General features: G+C 41.6%; 1 protein-coding gene across 1 annotated transcript in view; it reads right to left on the reverse strand.

The window, feature by feature from the left end:
• The window catches only part of LOC133772040 (E3 ubiquitin-protein ligase UBR2-like), a 58,710-nt gene that overhangs the window by 10,618 nt on the left and 25,187 nt on the right, over positions 1 to 22,905 (reverse strand). Inside the window, 5 exon segments of the mRNA XM_062208576.1 lie at positions 2,215 to 2,277; positions 4,404 to 4,542; positions 5,900 to 6,030; positions 12,862 to 12,975; positions 14,904 to 14,982. Coding sequence (XP_062064560.1) covers positions 2,215 to 2,277; positions 4,404 to 4,542; positions 5,900 to 6,030; positions 12,862 to 12,975; positions 14,904 to 14,982 — 526 coding nt within the window.

Below are 22,905 nucleotides of genomic sequence, written 5' to 3' on the forward strand. Positions count from 1 at the left end.
CTCTCTCACTGTCTACTCTGCCTGTCAAAAAAAAATTTTTTTTTTTTTTGCTAGGCAGTTTCATATAGCCAAAGTGTACACAATTTTTTTTTTTTAAAAAAACTCTTGGGGTTCTTCCAGTCTTGGTTAATAAGCACTGTCTCTTGTAGTTGACTGATTTTCCTCATATGAGTATCTATTTCTGAACTCTCTCTTCCATAACATTAATCTCTCTGTCCATTCCTATGCAGCCACCAGAGATTATAAATAAGAACTTTTCAAAGAAAGGAAAAAATTGAAAAGATATAGTTGAATACATAAAAAGATATCAAACTAAAAATATAGAAGAAAACATAAACAAAATCAAGGAAACAACGCTGTCTCTGGATTTTACATTCTCATTCTTTTGAAAAACAGCAGTCCAGAATTATTACAAGTCCCACTTAATTTAAGAGTGTATTTGAACATCAGAGTTGTAATAACTCAGGATTCAGTATCTGATGAATACTTTTTGATTTTTTACTTGGAAATAATTTCAACTTACAATAAGTACAAAAATGGTAGAAAGAATACTCATGCCCTTTCCCTCACCCAGATGCATCGGCAGCAAACATTTATCCCCACTGCCTTATCATGTGTGCATCGTCTTTTTCCACAGACACACACACGCACACACACACAGAGATACTAAAAAAGAAAAGACCCACTGAAGTTATATGCATCACAGCTCTTTATCTCTAGGTATTTCAGTATGTAGTTCCCAAGAATGGGAATATTTAGTATATGACCACAGTACAGTTTTTGTTGCAGAATTAAATTCAGTAAGTTCAGGCAGCAAGGAAAAATTTCTTAGAACATACAAATAATAAAGAAAAAGATAATCCATTACATTAAAATTTAAAGATTTTACTCAGTGAGAGGCATCACAAATACATGAGAAAGAAAAAGACAAAATATGAGAAAAGATGGGAAAAGGATTTGAACAGAAAGTTTGCAGAAAACTTAAATGAACAATAAAATAGATACTTAGAAGTCAAGGAAAAGAAAATTTAAGTGACAGGATACCTCCTCATACACATCAGACTTGACAACATGCAGCTCTGACAGAGTTGTGGAGAAACAGGAACTACTGTTTTAGAGACTAGGCAAAATCTGGTAAAGCTGAAAAATGTTCATACTCTCCCTTATAACTCAAGAGATTTCATTTCTTAGAATATACCCTAGAGGAACTTTTGCATGGATGCAACAAAGGAGACCAAAGAATATTCACAGCAGGAATTATCTGTCATAGCAAAAAAACCTGGAAGCACCTTAAATTGTTCAGTGGAATACTTTATAATGGTTAGAAAAATGGATGAACTACAGCAATTTATATCAACACAGATAATTCTGAAAACAAGATTGATGTGAACAGGCAAATTGCAATATAACATATTCAGTAGAATATTATTATATAATGTTTAATGGCTTCCAAATCAATGCATATACTGTTTACATAGATTTATATATGAAGGATAAAGTAGGAATGAAAAAAGTGAATCAATTGAAGTAGTTGGAGTAGTTATCTCTAGGGAAAGAAGAAGGTTAATATAATTAGGAAGAGAAGATATAAGGACCTTAATTTTTTTAATTTAAAAGATGAAGAAAATATAGTAAATTTAAGTACATATAGGTGTTTATTGTATTATATCTATTTTTGCCTATATCTTTAAAATATTTTATAATATATACTTTTTAAAAAAAGAACATTTGATGAAATACAGTTTTATGGAGTAGTTAAAAATAAATTCTAATTTTCAAAAATAAATCTAGTAATGTGGGGAGCACTTTTTTATAGGAAAATAATAACTTATATTTGGATAGGGAATATATCTTGTCATTATACACCAAGAAACAACTGTCTCTGGATTCTAACCTTGGTGCTAGAGGTGAATTAAACCCAATTAATTAAAAACAAAACAAAAAAAACTTCAAAGATTTTTCTGATGCAAAAATAGGAAGATAACAAACATAAATCTTACTTAAATATTTGTTTTCTACATCAATCTTACATTGCTTAAAAAATCCAGATAAAGCAATAACACAATGCTCATGAAACATTACCTTTCAACATGATTTTTGATTGATATTAGCTTTACATTCGTGAAAGCAGAAAAAAATGTTTATAAATGGCAAAATATGGAGTTAATTTTAAACGAGAAATAAATAATAATACAGTATGTCAAAATCACTTACCACAATAACTGATTTTGCTTGCTCACAATACTGGAAATCTCCGTATCGAACAGACCTACGGCCCTGCAAAAAAAAATATTTATAGTAACCTGTAAATACATTATTTTAAATATAAATAACTTCTTAACCAGGAAACAAACATGCTTTAGCATATAAAAACTCTAGTAACCTTTTTTTTTTTTTTTTTTTTTTGACAGGCAGAGTGGACAGTGAGAGAGAGACAGAGAGCAAGGTCTTCCTTTGCCGGTGGTTCACCCTTCAATGGCTGCCGCGGCCAGCACATCGTTCTGATCCGAAGCCAGGAGCCAGGTGCTCTCCTGGTCTCCCATGTGGGTGCAGGGCCCAAGCACTTGGGCCATCCTCCACTGCACTCTCGGGCCATAGCAGAGAGCTGGCCTGGAAGAGGGGCAACAGGGACAGAATCCAGTGCCCTGACCGGGACTAGAACCTGGTGTGCCGGTGCCGCAGGCGGAGGATTAGCCTAGTGAGCCACAGCGCCAGCCAACTCTAGTAATTTTTAAAAAACTAATTAAGTAGGGGCTGCTGGTGTGGTGTAGTGGGTAAAGCTGTCACTTGCAGGGCTGGCATCCCTACAGATGCCAGTTCTAGTCCTGGCTGCTCCATTTCCAATCCAGCTCTCTGCCTGGGAAAGCAGTAGAAGATGGCCAAAGTCCTTGGGCTCCTGCATGCACATGAGAAACCTGGAAGGAGCTCCTGGCTCCTGGCTTCGGATAGGCCCAACTCCAGCTGTTGTGGCCATTTGGGAAGCAAACTGTGGATGGAAGACCTCTCTCTCTCTTTCTCTGTGTTTGTGTATGTGTCTGTCTGTCTCTATAACTTTGCCTTTCAAATAAATAAATCTTCTTTTAAAAAATTAAGTAATTTATTTATTTATTTATTTATTTTTTGACAGGCAGAGTGGACAGTGAGAGAGAGAGAGACAGAGAGAAAGGTCTTCCTTTGCCGTTGGTTCACCCCGCAATGGCCGCCGTGGCCAGCACGCTGCAGCGGCGCACCGTGCTGATCCGATGGCAGGAGCCAGGTGCTTATCCTGGGCTCCCATGGGGTGCAGGCCCAAGCACTTGGGCCATCCTCCACTGCACTCCTGGGCCACAGCAGAGAGCTGGCCTGGAAGAGGGGCAACTGGGACAGAATCCGGTGCCCCGACCGGGACTAGAACCCGGTGTGCCAGTGCCGCAAGGCGGAGGATTAGCTTATTGAGCCGCGGCGCCAGCCGAGTAATTTATTTATTTTATTTATGTGAAAGGCAGAGGGACACAGATAGATGTTCCATCTGCTGGTTCACTTACCATATGCCCACAATAGCTAGAGTTGTGCCAGGCTGATGCCAGAGTCTGGAACTCAGTTTGGGTCTCCCATGTGGGTAGCAGGGAATGAACTACTTGAGTCATCACCTGCTGCCTCCTAGGGTGTGCATTAGCAGGAAGCTAGAATCCTAGCATTGGTGTGGGATGTGGTGCTTCAAACAGCACCTTATACACTGTGCATGCCCCATTTTTTTTTTTGTTGTTGTTTTAATATTTACTTTACTTGAAAGAGTTACAGAGAGAGGTAGAGACACAGTTCACTCCCCAGATGGCCGCAACAACCAGAGATGAGCCGATCCAAAGCCAGGAGCCAGGAGCTTCTTCCTGGTCTCCCATATGGGTGCAGGGGTCCAAACACTTGGGCCATCTTTCACTACCTTCCCAGGCACATTATCAGGGAGCTGGATCAGAAGTGGAGCAGCCGGAACTTGAACTGGCACCCAAATGGGATGCTGGCGCTGCAGGCTGGGGCTTTAACCTGCTGCACCACATCACTGGCCTCGCTGATTTTTAATATTTATAAGTTCATCCTATTCACCCACAAAAAGTAAATTAAAATTTTCCTAATTGTTTCAAGTCATTAGTAAGTATATTTCCTTGAACAAAGCAACATCTAATCTGAGTTTCTATAATTCCCATTTTCATAACAATATTTTAAATCACTGCATAGCATGAGGGTAACTAAATCAATGTTTCATCTTAAACTTTCTACCTGGCAATGGTTTACAGCTATATACAATATACAGTTGGGCCAATATTTGAATAAAATTTTTAAAAAAATTTAACTCAATCTTCTGGAGTAACTTATCTGGAGCAAAAGTTCAGTTTTTTATGTGGTATCAGTATGATGAAATTACTTACATCTCGATCTACCGTAGTTGCAAAACCAATAGCTTCCTTCTGTGTACAGTTAACAGCTTTCTGAAGAGTATAAATAACTTGCTCATAGGTGTGAACCTCATCATTAAACAGCATGCAATAGTAGGTGTCACTCTGCTCTCTGTGGAATAAGACATTAGTGGTAAGTTGCGTTATCTATTTGCATATTGTGTTCCAGGTTGATTTATGTCAGTGCTAGGTGCTGGGCATATACTGGGAAAGTGGTGTCTGTGTTCTATGACATTGCAGTCTGTTGGGGGAAAACAGACATTGAACATAAAACTCCAGAACTTGTCTCATCAAGAACAGCAGGATGCTACAGCATGGTGTAATAGCACTGCAAGTTTACAGAACTGCTAGAGAAGTAATCCAAGACTCAAAGGCAGAATTGGATATTAGTGGTTCTCAACTTGGGTATTTCCCTACGTCCCATAGCTGATCATTTGGCAAGGTCTGGAAATAATTTTCATTTTCATGACTGGGGTTAGGAATGTTATTAAAGAACAGAATCCTGCAATCCATCAGACAGTCCCCATAACAAAGAATTAATCTGGTCCCAAATGCTAATATTGCCAAGAGGCTGCAATGGCAGGAGCTGAGCTGATCCAAAGCCAGGAGCTGGGAGCCAGGAGCTTCTTCCAGGGTGCAGGGGCCCAATCACTTGGGTCATCTTCCACTGCTTTCCCAGGCACATTACTAGGGAGCTGGATTGGAAGTGGAACAACTGGGACTTGAATCAGCATCCCATTTGGGATGCCGGCACCACACTATACCACTGTGCCAACCCTGATTACACATACTTAAAAACTATAAAATCAAGGCTACTGTTAGGTTAAAACCGGACTTAAAAAATGCATTTTTAAAAAGCTGGTTATTATTAATTTTCATTTATGTGAAAGAGTCACACACACACACACACACACACACACCTTCCATCAGCTGGTTCATTCCCTAAATGCCCACCAATAGCTGGGACTCAGCCAGGCTGAAGCCAGGAGCCAGCAACTCCATCCAGGCCTCCCGTGTGGATGGCAGGGACCTAAATATTTGAGTCATGACCTTCTGACCCCAGCATGTGCATCAGCATGAAGCTGGACCAGAAGTGGGGCAGGGACTCAAACCCAGGCACTCTGCTATGGGATGCCCATATTCCATACCGGAGTGCCGATTTGAGTTCTGCCTGCTCTGTTTCCAAACCAGTTTTCTGCTAATGCACCTAGGAAGGCAGCAGTCGCTGGCCAAAGTACTTGGCTGTCTTCCACCCATGTGGGTGACCCAGCTGGAGTTCCTGGCTCCTGGCTTCAGCCTGGCCTGGCCCAGCTGTTATAGGCATTTGGGGAATAAATCAGTACCAGCAGATAGAAGAGTTCTCCCTTTGCTCAAAAATAAACAAACCTTTAAAAATAAAGATTACGTCCTATCCTAGCTGTGTGAAAGTTAAGTTCCTCATACACCAAGAACAAATGGGTTATACTCACTCCAACTCTAACTCTGCTGGCAGCTCATTTTCTTTTTCCCAGGTTAATATCTCTACTGCATAGCGAAACATAATAGCAAAAATGTTGTAAGTTCTTGCTATCACATCTTCTGACAAATGCACAAGAGGATCCTGAAAGAAAGAACAGATTTTTAAAAATGAAACAATGTTAAATGCAATTATTTCTCTTCTCCATCACATCTCCACCACTCAAAATCCTGTGAATTTAGTCCTATACATACAGCCTACAAATTCAACCTTCCTAAAGTGTTGTTCAGAATAATTCCAATTATTCAGTCAACTGAACGGAAATATTCAAAGGCCCTCCAATACCTGAAGAATTAATCTAAACATTTTGGTATGGTATTCTTGGATCTCTAACACTAATACCACCTTTATAGCTTTATATCATGCTAACCCCAATTTCCAGATTAAACAAAAAATGTTATTTAAGGGTAGACAAATAATATTCAGTTTTTTGGGTGTAAAGGGGCACTCGATTTTTTCAATTTTATTTATTTATTTTAAAAAGTGGGCTTGCTTTACTTTTTAAATGTTTGTTTATTTGAAAGTCAGTTAAAGAGAGAGAGAGAGAGAGAGAAAGAGAGAGAGAAAGTCTTCCATCCACTGGATCACTCCCCAAATGGCTGTAATGGCCAGAGCTAGACTGATCTGAAGCCAGGAACCAGGAACTTCTTCTGGGTCTCCTATGTGGGTGCAGGGGCTCAAGGACTTGGGCCATCTTCTACTGCTTTCCCAGGCCATAGCAGAGAGCTGGATCAGAAGTGGAGGAGCTGGGACTCGAACCAACACCCATATTAGATGCTGACACTGCAGGCAGGCAGAGGCTTTTACCTGATACAACCACAGTGCTAGCCCCCTGATTTTTCCAGTTTTAAAGATGAAAACTGCCTCTTGATGTTTTAAGAATCATTCACTGTTTTCTTTTAGCAGGTAAGATGCACATGCATGTTAATAAGGAACTTCATATGTTAGAATTAACAGTGAATGACGTGGTGCAGTAGGTTAATCCTCCGCCTGTGGCGCCGGCATCCTATATGGGCACCGGTTCTAGTCCCAGCTGCTCCTCTTCCAATTCAGCTCTCTGCTATGGCCTGGGAAATCATCGGAGGATGGCCCAAGTGCTTGGGCCCCTGCACCTGTGTGGGAGACTGGGAAGAGGCACCTGGCTCCTGGCTTCGGATCGGTGCAGCTCTGGCCGTTGTGGCCATTTGGGGAGTGAGCCAACGTAAGGAATTCTTTGTTATGGGGGCTGATGGATTGCAGGATCCTGTCCTATAATAGCATTCCTAACCCCAGTCATGAAAATGAAAATTATTTCTAGACCTTGCCAAATGATCAGCTATGGGAAGTAGGGAAATACCCAAGTTGAGAACCACTAATATCCAATTCTGCCTTTGAGTCTTGGATTACTTCTTAAAAAAAAAAAAATCAACAGTGAATGAGTCACTAAATTTTTAGGTTAATGTAACAAAGTGTTACTTTAAACATATACTGTGTTTACCATGATATCCTTTCAGTAAAGGTTGGCGAGGCATTTTATATAATCTTTAATCAATATTTTATCTTAAATCTAAACACTTTATTTAGCTTAATGGATAAATAGCATATTATTCATTTCTCAATTAGAAAAAGCAATGCTTTGTGGCCCGCACTGTGGCACAGTGTGTTGACTGCCATCTGCAATCCTGGCATCCCATATGGGTGTTGGTTTGAGTTCCAGCTGCTCCACTTCCAATCCAGCTTCTTGTTAATACATCTGGGAAAGCAGTCAAAGACAGCCCAAGTGCTTAAGCTCCTGTACCCACATGGGAGACCTGGAAGTAGCTCCTGATTCCTAGCTTTGGCCTGGCCCAGCCCTGGCTGTTGCAGCCATTTGGGGAGTGAACCAGTGGATGGAAGATCTCTCTCTCTCTCTCTCTCTCTTTCTCTTTGTAACTCTGACTTTGAAATAAATAATATACATATATATATTGTATATATATTATAAATAAATAATATATATTTTAAAAAAGTAGAAAAGCAATGTTTTACCATCATGGGATGGGCATCAGAATATTCTTGAAAATATGCATGGCACAGAATATTTTTGCACTGACACTAAAGATACACCTGGTAGAAATGACAGAAAACAACTGGAGAAGGTAGAATAAAAAAGAAGGGGATGGGGAGCAGCACTGTCGGGTAGAGGGTTAAGTCACTGCCTGCAACGCCAGCATCTCATATGGGCGCAGGTTCAAGCTCCACTTCCCATCCAGCTCCCTGCTAATGTGTCTGGGATGGCAACAGAAGATGATGGTCAAAGTGCTTGGGCGGTACTCACGTGGCAGATGAGGGTGAAGCTCCTGGCTCCTGATTGGCTCAGGGGTAGGTACTGCTAACACGAACCTCACCCATTCCAGAACAGATCTTTTTTGGTCATATTACTCCACTTTTTTTTTTTTAAGATTCATTTTATTTATTTGAAAGACAGAGTTACAGAGAGAGGTAGAGACAGAGAGAGAGGTCTTCCATCTGCTGGTTCATACCAGTTGGCTGCAATGGCCGGAGCTGTGCCGATTCAAAGCCAGGAGCCAGGAGCTTCTTCCAGGTCTCCTACGCTGGTGCAGGGGCCCAAGGACTTGGGCCATCTTCTACTGCTTTCCCAGGCCATAGCAGAGCTGAATTGGAAGTGGAGCAGCTACGACTAGAACCAGCACCCATACGGGATGCCTGTGCTCCAGGCCAGGGCTTTAACCTGCTGCGCCACAGCGCCGGCCCCATTACTCCACTTCTTATAGTTATCCCAGTAAAAAACTTCTAGGGATTAAAGAATTACAATAAACAGAACTTATAAATAACTTTTTTAAATAGTAGACTTTCAGTTTTGCTCAAGTTTGATTTTAACAAATGTCTTGGGGAAAGAGGCCATAGGAAGGAGTAAAGTCTTTGGTGGCAAGGCCTTCCCAGCTGCCTCCTCTTCTCTACTCATGTGAAGGGATCTGGGGAGAGACAGACAGGAAGAGGCTGGTCCCTAGTTTGTGGGGCTGGTACTTGGGTGAGGGCTATATGGAATAAGAGACCAGACCAGGTGAGTGGAGAAGGGCACAAAGACCATCTGTCACAAACCAATGCTAGGGTTTATGAAAAATCTAACAGTCCTGGACAGAAAAAATGAGCAGCTTTTGAGGTTTCTACTCATTCTCAGTAGTGTTTGGACTCTAAAAACCCATTCGTTCTGAAGAAATGTTTCCTATTTGAATGACATGTCACCTTAAAAATATATAATTGGATTACATGTCACCTTAAAAATATAGAATTGGGATGGGTACTTGGCCTAGCGGTTAAAATGACAATTGTGCACTTAAATCACATATTGGAGTGCTGGGTTCGAGTCTTGGCTCTGCTCCCAGTTCTAATTTTCTACTAATGCAGACCCTGGGAGGCAGTGGTAATGACTCAAGTTTGTTGGATCCCTGTCACCCATGTTAGAGACCTAGACTGGTTTCCTGGCTTCAGCCTGGCCATTGTAAGCAACTGGGAAGTGAACTAGTGGATGGCAGCTTGATTGGTCTATCTATCCCTGCCTGTTAAATAAATAAAAACAATATATGATGAACTATATTTTTAAATAGCAATAGGAAAATGCACTGTAGAATGTATTTTGAGATCAAAAACTCATAATTTTGCTGCTTTATTAGCCCTGTTGGGGCAGGTCCAGGAATGTAGATTCTTCTATTCTCCTGACATGTCTGTATGCACATTTTAGTTTCCTGAAAAATGTGATGGCTGGCATCGTGGCATAGTGGGTGAAGTCATCATCTGCATCGCTGGTATCCCACATGAGCAAAGTTTCCTGCTCTGGCTGCTCCACTTCCGATCTAGCTCCCTTCTCATTGCCTGGGAAAAGCAGTGGAAGATGGTCCAAACACTTGGCTCCCTGTGACCCTCGTGGGAGGCCTGAAAGCTTCTGGCTCCTAGCTTTGGCCTAGCCCGGCAATTCTGTTGCAACCACCTAGGGACTGAATCAGCAGATGCAAGATCTCTCTCTCTCTGTCTCTCCCTCTCTTCTCTCTCTGTCTCTCCCTCTCTCTCTATAACTTGACTTTCAAGTAAATAAATCTTTTTAAAAAATGTGACATTGATTGTAAAGAATTATTTCTGCAATGAAGAGATGCTAGATTTGTGCAAGCTTACTGCAAGGAAAGATTAAGGCAGTGTATTCACATCACAGCATAAATGATTTGGAATGAGTAAACAAATGAGATCTTATGCTATGTTGTGTTATCAGTTATGACTAGTAATTTCAGTTATTTGATTGCATTTACATTACAGAACACAAACATTTGTTGAGAGGTCAGCTTTGGTTTACTGTCTTTTCAAGCTAGAAGAACTCAAGGTATGGTGTTAAAAAGTTTTGTTATCAGTAGTTACTTCAGAGGAGAGTGGGAGTCATGAAGAACTTTTAATTTTTTATGGGGTATATTCCTATAATACCGGAATTTTAAAAATGTAAGCATGTTTTACAATTGACTTTAATGCTGTCATTCACAAATAAAGTATGCATGAGGATTTTCTCCACTGCCCAATCACAACTGTGGAAATAAGCTAGAGTCTGAACACTCATCCAAACAACTTCACTTATATCATGAACTGATTTTCTTTTCTTTTTTAAAAAGATTTATTTATTTGAAAGGCAGAGTTATAGAGACATAGGCAAAGAGAGAGAGAGATCGATCTCCCATCAGCAGGTTTACTCCCCAAATGGCTCCAACAGCTGGAAGTGGGCTTATCCAAAGCCAGAAGCAGGGAGCTTCTTCCGGGTCTCCTATGTGGGTGCAGGGGCCCAAGCACCTGGTCATCTTCTGCTTTCCCAGGTCACAGCAGAAAGCTGGATTAGAAGTGGAGCAGCTGGGACTCAAACTGGCATCCATATGGGATGCTGGCACTACATGCAGTGGCTTTACTTGCTATGCCACAGCACCGGCTCCTCATGAACTGATTTTCTAAGAAGTATTACAAAATACACATATCAACTTATAAAACACATGTCTATTAATAATAGCATTTTTATCTGTTATTGGGATTTTTTTTTTTAAAGATTGAAAAGCAAAGTGACAGAAAGAGCTAAAGAGAGATGAGGGAGAAAGAGATCTTCCATCTATTGGTTCAACTGGCTCATCCCACAAATGGTGGCAATGGCCGGAGGTGGGCCAGGTTGAAGCCAGGAGCCTGGAGCTCCATCTGGGTCTCTCATGTGGGTGGCAGGGGCCCAAGTATTTGGGCCATCTTCTGCTGCATTTCCCGGAAAGCTGGATCGGAAGTGCAGTAGCTGGGACTTGAACCAGCACCCACATGGGATGCTGGCGTTGAAAGCACTAGCTTTACTGGCTATGACACAACACCAGCCCCTGGGCAAGGCTGTTAACCTTTCTGAGATTCAATCTTCTGCCTCTGTTAAATATTGGTAATAGCAGTATCTACCAACTGAGGCTGCTTTGAGAATTAAGTGAGGTACATTATGCCATATAAATTACTAAGCATAATATCTAACTGTTAATAACTGCTGATCTGTATTCGAATGAAATGGGAACAGTATTTATAAGTGAAAATTTCATATTACAAAATCTTCACTAAAGTTGTTCATTCAGCTGATATTTGCTGCTTAACTAAATTTCATTCCAAAAAGAATTACAGCCACTTAAGAATATGACTCCTCTAATAGAGTGATATTTTAAAAATAAATGTACAAAGCAGGTAAGAGGAAAATAAACCGCAGTCAAGAGGAGTAAACCAAAACCAGTGGATGGAAGGCTGCTCTGTCTCTCAACAAAACAAAACAAAACAAAGCTACTCTGTTGATTTTTTTCCTAAGTATTTAAAAAGAGAAAACAACACTCTTAACTTGTGGTAGTTGCACCAGACAGAAACAGGTTGCAGACAAGATTTAGACTGTGGGGTTATAGTTGGCTGACCCTCAGCCTATACAATGAAGAGATATGCCCTCACAAATGCCCAGGGCTGAGAAAATCTGCGGAATTCTTGAATAATATCCCTAAGAGGAGAGTAATATCAAAATTGCCCCAGTTTTTTCTAAGATGGAGGATGAAGTATAACATCAAGCAAAAAAAATTATGTTCTATAAAAATAATTCTAGGACAGACTAAAAAACTACATTTGAAATATATAACTCTCTTCCATCTCGAGCATATACTGTAGAAAGCCTAAAAATAGGGACCAGTATGTAGTAGGTGAAACTGCTGCCTGGGACACCTGCATCCCATATGGGCTCCAGTTCGAGTCCCGGCTGCTCCACTTCCAATCCAGCTCCCTGCTAATGTACCAGAGAAAACAGCAGAAGATGGTCCAAGTTCTTGGGTCCCTTCACCCATGTGGGAAACCCAGAAGAAGTTCCTGGCTCCTGGCTTTGGTCTGGCCCAGCCCTGGCTGTTGCAGCCATTTAGGGAGTGAACCAGTGGATGGAGTATCTCTCTCTCTGTCTTTCCCTCTCTCTGTAACTCTTTCAAATAAATAAATCTTGAAAAAAAAAAAAAAAAAGAAAGAAAGTCTAAAAATATGTATGAATTTATTGAGTGGGACCAGGTATGCTAAACATAATGTTATCCTTAAATATTTTACAGTCTGATACTTGTAGACTTCATTTCTTTTAATTGAAGCCTTACACAGGAATTAAGTGGCAAATTTTGCAAGTTTTATTCTGCCACTCCATTAATGCATGAGGATAAAGTCAAATAAAGACAGAATTTCAAACGTGTACTACTAGCAACGGTACGGCACCCACAGAATGCGAAGGACTTCAATGTCCACCCATTCACTACTAACAGAGAAGGACTATTTTCATATCCTTTGTTCACATTGTAAACTAATTCCTATTTCTGGAAATATTGAGAACTCATGGCTGAAACAATTTTCCCTGAGAGGACTTTGTAGGAGTGTTGTTACCTCTTCTTCCTCAGTTTCTGAGGTGTTAAGGTCATGTTTTTGGCAGTAAGGACCCTCTTTCCAAGCTTCAGTATCACCACAGTCACAGAAGCCTCCACCTCCTGATGTTGTCATCTTAGGGAAAAAAAAAAAAAACAAACTGTAAGTATCTTGTCAGTAAATACTCACTGAGGTCTATCAGATAATAAATAATTAAGTAAGGAAATAATGTTGCTGAAGTGGATAAAATTAAACATCAAATTTCTCAATGTTTCAGTTTATTTTAAATAAGCCTATAAGCTATTCTAGGTGAGTTTAAAACAAAATAAACTATTTGGCAGCATTGAGTAAACTGCAGATATCTCAAAGAGGATGTATCTGCCTATATGACTTCCTTAATCGGGAGAATTAAGAGGATCATGAAGGTTTTCCTGCTGGGTTTTGGCTACCTCAGTATAATGCTGTTCTGTGACCAGATTGTGATGAAATCATATTTAGAGGTTATAAAGATTCATACAGCTGTTGTCCCATAGAAGAGTCTAGTAAGACTGGTGTAACTGTCTTAGAGAAAAGCTACTCGTTGGGGCCGGCACTGTGGCGTAGTGGTTAAAGCTGCCGCCTGCAGTGCAGGCATCCCACGTGGGTGCTGGTTCAAGTCCTGGCTGCTCCACTTCCGATCCAGCTCCCTCCTGTGGCCTGGGAAAGCAGTGGAAGATGGCCCAAATCTTTGGGCCCCTGCACCCTGCTCCTGGCTTCGGATCGGCTCAGCTCCGGGCTGTTGCAGCCATCTGGGGAGTGAACCAGCAGATGGAAGACCTCTCTCTCTCTCTCCCCCTCCCTTCCTCCCTCCCTCTCCTTCTCTCTCCATGTAATGCTGACTTGCAAATAAATAAATACATCTTAAAAAAAAAAGCGCTACTTGTTAAAAGGACAGGCGGTAAGGACTCAGGAAGTACAAAAGTGGACTGCCTGATCATAACCTTTTCACCACCTGCAGGGTTCAAGAATTATTCACTCTTTCTTAAGACAGGGCAATGATTCAAGAAATCTGGCAAGATGGAACCTGTTAGTAATAACTGGCAAACCAGAAATTCTGCTTTCCTTAAAATATCATGAGGGAGAGTTCAGGAATGGGTGTTAGATGCAGTAAATTTTAAAATGAGCTCTATTATATTCTACCACAGTAAATATCTGAGTATTGTAGATCACAATTGAATTAACGTAACCCTACAAGTGAGTTATTTACAGGTATACAAAGATACACTGCAAAAATCACAGGTAGAGAGTCACTTGGAAAATTACAACCCACCCTTATAGTTTATGTACTGTGACAAATACCAAACACAGATGGTACAGCTGAAAGGAAATCTGAATTGTCTTACAAGAATTAAAAAAAAAAACATACCAGAATATAAGGAGCCCGATTTTATGGCCATTTTAGTTAATTATTATCAACCCTTTGGTAGAACGAATAAAAACAGGAGGAAAAGTCCTGATCAGCAGGGTTCTGAATTAAGAATAAGACTGAGATATTCCTCCTCTACCATTCTATTTTATGAGTAAGGTGAAAAGTTCAATCTAACGACAGTTCTCTAACCTTTGAATCTTCATGGTCTGTCTTTGATTTCCAGCAGAGGAACAAAGAGAGGCTTAACAATAACTTGCCTGACTTACAAAGAAACATACTTGATTTTCAGAAAAGTATTTACTGTATTACAGCAGTGAAAAAGTAATAAAATTAGAAGGCCTTATGCACTGTTGTTGGGTCCTCTCCTACACTGCAGCAGATGGACTCCTTAAAAAATATCTAAAAATAGGAAAAAAAAAATCAAACTAACTGAAAACCAATATAGAAGAGCTGATATCTGCATTGTCTTTTTGGAAGCATGTGTTCCAAAAAGTGTAGACACAAAATACATTCCTATAATGTATAGCAGTTTTTAAATAACACACTGCTATTTCCCTCCCCCCACTTTAGTAGTAAATCATTGGGTTTTAAGAAGAAAGAAAAAGTATCTGGTATACAATTCAATTCTAGGTATGATTATTTGGACAATACTGACCCTGTATCGATGGTCTCTGTGAATACTTCCCAAAAAGCACTCCATGCATAAAACACAAGTTGGATCAACTGCACAGTCTCTGTAAAATAAAAAAAAAGCATCATAAAATAGCTATTAATTCCACAACGGAATATTTTTAGTTGGAAGCTATCCTAGAAGAGTCAAAATAGTGAAGTGCTTTAGTATTATTTTTAAAGATTTATTTATTTATTTGAAAGGCAGAGTTAGAGAGAGGCAGAGGCAGAGGGAGACAGAGGTATTCCATCTGCTGGTTCACTCCCCAAATGGCCACAACGGCAGGAGCTGGGCCAATCCAAAGCCAGGAGCCAGAAGCTTCTTCTTCCACATGGGTGCAGGGGCCCAAGGACTTGGGCCATCTTCTACTGCTTTCCCAGGTCATAGCAGAGAGCCAGATTGGAAGTGGAGCAGCCAGGACTTGAACTGGTGCCCATATGGGATGCTGGCACTGCAAGTGGTGACTTTACCCTCCACGCCACAGGACCAGCCACAGTTTCTTAGTATTTTAAGAAAGGAAATGTCATCCCCAATGACCTGTCAGATCCCTGATCAGTAAGTTTAAGAACTTGCTTCTCGGGGCTGGCACCGTGGCTCACTTGGTTAATCCACCACCTGCTGCGCCAGCATCCCATATGGGCGCCAGGTTCTAGTCCCGGCTGCTTCTCTTCCAGTCCAGCTCTCTGCTGTGGTCAGAGAAGGCAGTGGAGGATGGCCCAAGTGCTTGGGCCCCTGCCCCACATGGGAGACCAGGAGGAAGCACCTGGCTCTTGGCTTCGGATTGGTGCAGCGTGCCGGCCGTGGTGGCCATTTGGGGAGTAAACCAACGGAAGGAAGACCTTTCTCTCTGTCTCTCTCTCTCTCTCTAACTCTGCCTGCCAAATTAATTTTATTTATTTTATTTATTTATTTATTTATTTTTTATTTTTGACAGGCAGAGTGGATAGTGAGAGAGAGAGACAGAGAGAAAGGTCTTCCTTTGCCGTTGGTTCACCCCCAATGGCTGCCGCGGTTGGCGCGCTGCGACCGGCGCACCGCGCTGATCCAATGGCAGGAGCCAGGTGCTTCTCCTGGTCTCCCATGGGGTGCAGGGCCCAAACACTTGGGCCATCCTCCACTGCACTCCCTGGCCACAGCAGAGAGCTGCCCTGGAAGAGGGGCAACCAGGACAGAATCTGGTGCCCCAACCGGGACTAGAACCCGGTGTGCTGGCGTCGCAAGGCGGAGGATTAGCCTAGTGAGCCGCGGCGCCTGCCTGCCTGCCAAATTAAAAAAAAAAAAAAAAAAAAAAAAAAAAAAACAACTCGCTTCTCATACTGGATATGTATGAAGGATTCTTTCAAAGCATGTCTTTTGGGGCCAGTGCTGTGGCATACTGGGTTAAGCCACCACTTGCAGTGCCGGTATCCCATATGGCCGCCGGTTTGAGTTCCGGCTACTCCACTCCCCATCTAGCACCCTGCTAATACACCTGGAAAAGCAGTGAACAGCCCAAGAACTTGGGACTTTGCACCCATATGGGAAACCTAGATGAAGCTCCTGCTTCGGCCTTGCCCAGCACTGGGCGTTGCAGCCATTTGGGGAGTGAACCAGCGGATGGAAGACTCTCTCTGTAACTGTTTTTCAAAATAAATAAAAATAAATTTTAAAAATAAAGACAAAGCATATCATACTAAAATGAAACCAAGTTGTAATTTAGTGATAAATTTTCCCAAACACTTGAGGAAATCACATTATATATTAAGATACAGAAGTATGTGGAATATATTCAAATGTACATATATATTTTTATATTCATATCTTGGGATTTCAGACAATTTCCTCCCTTTGAGACCAAAGGCTTCCACAGTGATCTATATGCACCATCAGACAAGCAAGAAGTCAACTGCAGTACAAGAAAACAACATTAGAACTTATATTTCTATTTACATTTAGAAGAAAAAATTAAACCTTCTACATGGGCAGTATATAGACTGCCATGGATCTCCTCATTACGTTGCTATTCATACAGCCACAAGGTGCATGGGTTGGCAACAGTATCCTGAGTTGTCACATTTGCTTTTATTTTATTTTATTTGACAAGAAGAGCTATAGACAGTGAGAGAGAGAGAGAGAAAGGTCTTCCCTCCATTGGTTCATTCTCCAAATGGCCGCCACAGCCGGTGCTGCACTGATCCGAAGCCAGGAGCCAGGTGCTTCTTCCTGGTCTCCCATGTGGGGTAGGGGCCCAAACACCTGGGCCACCCTCCACTGCCCTCCCGGGCCACAGCAGAGAGCTAGACTGCAAGAGGAGCAACTGGGACTAGAACCCGGTGCCCATATGGGATGCTGGCGCAGCAGGTGGAGGATTAACCAAGTGAGCCATGGAGCCGGCCCCACATTTGCTTTTAACACACTGCCAATAAGAAACATTTACAGAGTATATCTTTTTTTTTTTTTTTTTTTTAAGATTTATTTATTTATTTAAGGGGCAGAGTTACAAATAGAGAGAGAGGTCTTCCATCTGCTGGCTCACTCCCCAAACAGCTGCAATGGCCAGAGCTGGGCTGATCTGAAGCCAGGAGCCAGGAGCTTCTTCTGGGTTTTCCACATCGGTGCAGGGGCACAAGCATTTGGGTGATCTTCTACTGCTTTCCCAGGCCATAGCAGAGAGCTGGACTTGAAGAAGAGCAACCAAGATGTGAACTGGTACTTATACGGGATGCTGGTGCCACAGGTGGAGGCTTAATCTACTACTACACCACAGTGCCAGCCCCTACAAAGTTTAATTTAATCTTTATAATTCCAAGAAATGAGATGAGGAGAATAAGAAATCTATCTATCTATCTATCTATCTATCTAGGTCCCTGCCACTTATTCTACCCCTGGTTTCTAAGACCCTTATAGATATAGACGGTAGGAGAATCTTGTGCTAATATTTGGTATTTGACCCCAGTTCCAGATACAGACAATTTAGATAATCCCCTGAAATTTCCTGGGTGATGAAAGAGCCTTTTGTTCTACTGAAGTGACTGCCAGCTAGGGGCTCCTGGACAGCCACTGGTTGGTTGCCAGAGGAATAAACCATGTGATTAAAGGTTTGAAACTTTCAGGCTTCCCACTTTCCCCCACGTGAGTGTTCGGCTGACCAGCAATGGCCAATGATGCATGCAAGTATGCCTATATAATGAAGTTTCCATAAAAACCCAAAAAGACTGGGTTCAGACAGTTTCACACGGTTCAACACATGGAGATTCCTGGAAGGAGGTATCCCAAGAGAGGGCAAAAGTCCCACGCCCCTTCCCACACACCTTGCTCTATTCTTCTCTTCTATCTGGCTGTTCATCTGTACACCTTGTAATACCCTTTACAATAAATGGGTAAATTTAAGTGTTCTCTGAGTTTTGTGAATAACAAATTAATCACACCTGAGTGGGCAGCCATGGGAATCTGTGATTTATAGGTGGATGGTCAGAAGTGACAACCTTCTGGTCACTGTCATTTGAAGTGGGGGACAGTTTTGTGGAACAGAGCCCCTAACCTGTGGGAGCTGATACCATATTCAGGTAGATAGTATCAGAACTGAACAGAATTACAGGATACTGGTATTTGCTGGATTATTGCTTGTATGCAGGGAATACCGCTCATATATCTCATGTTGGAAGTGTTCTATATTGAATGTTGTATCCACAATATTTTCTCTAATGTCCTACCACTGGATGCTTGGATTATCCCCAGTGTCCATCTAGCACAAATAATGCTGCTGTGAACTTCCTTGTAAATGTTCTCTTAATCTGTTTGAGACTTCCTTTGAATATAAAATCAAGAGTAGAAATGCAGGGCCACATACATATTTTTTTTCAACTTTTATTTAATAAATATAAATTTCAAAAGTACAACTTTTGAATTATAGCGGCTTTTCCCCCCATAACCTCCTCCCACCCGCAACCATCCCATCTCCTACTCCCTCTCCCATCCCATTCTTCATCAAGATTCATTTTCAATTATCTTTATATACAGAAGATCAACTTAGTATATATTAAGTAAAAATTTCAACAGACTGCACCCACACAGACACACAAAGTATAGAGTACTGTTTGAGTAGTAGCTTTACCGTTAATTCGCATAGTACAACACATTAAGGACAGAGATCCTACATGGAGAGTAGGTGCACAGTGACTCCTGTTGTTGATTTAACAATTGACACTCTTATTTCTGACGTCAGTAATCTCCCAAGGTTCTTGTCATGAGCTTCCAAGGCTATGGAAGCCTCTTGAGTTCGCCAACTCTGATCTTATTTAGACAAGGCCATAGTCAAAGTGGAAGTTCTCTCCTCCCTTCAGAGAAAGGTACCTCTTTCTTTGATGGAGCCATATACATATAAGGTTCTCATTCTGTCCAGGGAGGCTACATGATTCCCCAGCAATGCACAGAGGCTTTCACGGGCCTGTATCCTTACTGGCATTTGCTATTATACAGCTTTCTAATGCTTGCCAGCCTAATACATATAAAATAATCTTACTGCTGTTTTAATTTGCATTTTTCTGACAGCTAGTACATTTGAGTAACCATTCGTATGCTTGTTGTTTCAGGGTTTCCTTTTAAGATTTTTTTTTTTTGGACAGGCAGAGTTAGACAGTGAGAGAGAGAGACAGAGAGAAAGGTCTTCCTTTTGCCGTTGGTTCACCCCCAGTGGCCGCTGCAGCTGGCGCACTGCGCTGATCTGAAGCCAGGAGCCAGGTGCTTTTCCTGGTCTCCCATGCAGGTGCAGAGCCCAAGGACTTGGGCCATCCTCCACTGCACTCCCGGGCCACAGCAGAGAGCTGGCCTGGAAGAGGGGCAACCGGGACAGAATCCGGTGCCTCAACCGGGACTAGAACCCGGTGTGCCGGCGCCGCAAGGTGGAGGATTAGCCTGTTAAGCCTCCGCGCTGGCCATTTTTATTTCTTTGAGAGGCAGAGTTACAGGGGTGGTGGGGAGGCAACGAGAAAGGTCTTCCATATGTTGGTTCACTCCCCAAATGGCTGCAACAGCTGGAGCTGGGCTGATCCAAAGCCAGGAGCCAGGAACTTCCTTTGGGTCTCCCATGTGGGTGCAGGGGACCAAGCACTTGGACCATCTTCCAATGCTTTCCCATGCCATAGCAGAGAGCTAGATTGGAAGAGGAGTGGCCAGGACCCGAACTGGTGCCCCTATGGGATGCTGGTGCCACAGGCAGAGGCTTAGCTACTACGCCACAGCACTGGCTCCTCACGGTTTCCTTTCCTATTAATTGCCTACATATATCTTTTGCACATTTTAATGGAGTTGCTATCCTTATCTTGTTTACTTGGAGGAATTCCTCATAGAAACTAGAGGATATTAATTGCTTGTCAATATTAAACATTGGAAATATTGTGTCTGAATTTGTCATCCATGCATTAATTTTGCATGTAGGGTCCTTTGTTAAACAGAACTTCCTACTTCCTATTTTGGTACAATTAACATATGAGGGCAGTTCAGAAAGGTTGTGGAAAAAAATGAAATTAACCTACTGCACCACGGTGCCGCCCCCCCCCCACGAATTTCTTTAATGATTTTCTTTCACCCAAAGATTATTTAGCAATATTAGTTTCCAAACATAAAGTTTCATTTAATCTGTGCTTTTGCAATTCATGTATAATTTTACTGCATTAAGTACAGTGTATAACTATTACAATACAGTGTAGTCTGTATGACTGTGAGCCTCTAGAATTAACTGAGGTTTCCTTTAATGACAAATACATGTAACACTTTTTTTTAAAAAAATTGGGATTTAATTTGTAACTATAAAAGTCATCCTTTCAAAGTGTATACTTAGTCATTCTTAGTCTAGTCAAAAGGTTCTAAAATAATCACCACTATCTAATTCCAGAATATTTTCACTGAGGCCAGTGATGTGGCACAGCAGGTTAACCTGCCATCTGCAGGCTACCATCCCATATGGGTGCTGGTTTGAGTCTTGGCTGCTCCACTTCCAATCCAGCTTCCTGCTAAAGTGCCTGAGAAAGCAGTGGAAGATGGCTCAAGTGCTTGGGTCCCTGCACTCACGTGGGAGGTGAAGCTCCTGGCTCCTGGCTATTTAGCCTGGCTCAGCCCTGGATGTTGTGGCCATTTGGAGAATGAACCAGTGGATGGAAAATCTTTCTCTCTGTCTCTTCCTCTCTCTGTAACTCTTCAAATAAATCAATATTTTTTTTTAAAAAAGAACATTTTCATCACCTTGAAGATACTCTGTACCACTAGCATAAATTCCCTGGAAACCATTAATCTACTTTCCATCTCTATAAATATGCTGGATATTTTATAAAATGATGTAACACAAAAAATGATTTTTTGTAATTGCTCCTTTCACTTAGCACTATGTTCTCAAGGTTCATCCACGTTGCAGTATGAATCAGTACTTCCTTATTATGGCTGAATAATACTCCCCAGTCTGGATAATGCTTACTGATTCCTCAGTTCATGGACATCTGGATTATTTCCAACTTTTGGCAATTATGAATAATTATATTATGAACTTTCACAAGTTTTTTGTTTGAATACTTGTTTTCAATTCTTTGGGGCATATACCTAGGATTGGAATTCCCAGGTTGCAAGGTCATTCTATGGTTAATATTTTGAGAAAGTGTCAGACTGTTTATCAAGGCAGATGTACCATTTTCACAGTCACATTAAAATGTATGAAGGGCTTCAATTTGTCTACATCCTTGTCAATACTTGCCATTGTCTGTCTTTTTTTTTTTTAAGATTTATTTATTTATTTGAAAGTCAGAGTTACACAGAGAGAGAAGGAGAGGCAGAGAGAGAGAGAGAGAGAGAGAGAGAGAGAAGAGGAGAGAATCTTCCATCCACTGGTTCACCCCCCAATTTGCCTCAATGGCAGGAGCTGTGCCAATCCGCAGCCAGAGGTCAGGGGCTACTTTTGGGTCAGCCATGCAGGTGCAGGGGTCCAAGCAGTTGGGCCATCCTCTACTGCTTTCCCAGGCCATAGCAGAGAGCTGCACTGGAAGTGGAGCAGCCGGGACTCAAACCGGCACCCATAAGAGATGCTGGCACTGTAGGTGGCAGCTTTACCCACTACGCCAGTGCCGGCCCCTTGTCTGCCTTTTTGATGACAACCATCCTAATAGGTGTGATATAGTGTTGTGATTTTGACTTGTATTTCCCTAATGACTAATGATGTATTTATCAGCTACCTGGACATCTTCTTTGGAGAAATGTCTATTCAAATTATTTGCTCAATTTTCAATTGGGTTGTCTTTTTGTTATTGCATCTTAGGAGTTCCTTATATATTCTGATCATTAGATATATGATTCTCAAATACTATCTCCCAATTTGAGGGTTATTTTTTCACTCTTGATTATGTCCTCTCATGTGTAAATGTTTTTAATTAAAAAAAAATATTTATTTGAGGGGCCACTGTGACACAGTGGATCACACTGCCACCCGTGTTGACGGGACCCCATTTGGAGCACTGGTCTGAGTCCCAGCTGCCCTGCTTCCAATCCAGCTCTCTACTAAGGCACCTGGGAAAGCAGCATAAGATGGACCCCTGCTCCTATGTGGGAAACTTGGATGGAGATCCATGCTCCTGAAGTTCTGGCTCCTTGTCGTCATTTGAAGAGTTAACCAGCAGATGGAAGATTTCTCTGTCTCTCCCTCTGTCACTATACCTTTCAAAATCATAAAATAAACCTTTTAAAAATATTTATTTGAGAAGCAGAGAGACAGATAGAGACAAAGAGCATTCATCTGCTGTATCACTCTCTAAATGCCTGCAATAGCTGGGGGGCCAAAGTTGGTATCCAGAAATTTGATCCAGGTCTCCCACATGGGTGGCAGGAACCCAATTACTTGAGCTATCACCATTGTCTCCCACAGTCTGCATTAACAGGAAGCTAGAATCAGGAGCCAGAGCCAGGTATTGAACCTAAGCACTTCATGTGGGACACAGGCATCCTAACCAACGTCTTAATGCTAGGCCAA

This window comes from Lepus europaeus, chromosome 12 (assembly GCF_033115175.1).
Source record: "Lepus europaeus isolate LE1 chromosome 12, mLepTim1.pri, whole genome shotgun sequence".
Lineage (NCBI taxonomy): Eukaryota > Metazoa > Chordata > Mammalia > Lagomorpha > Leporidae > Lepus > Lepus europaeus.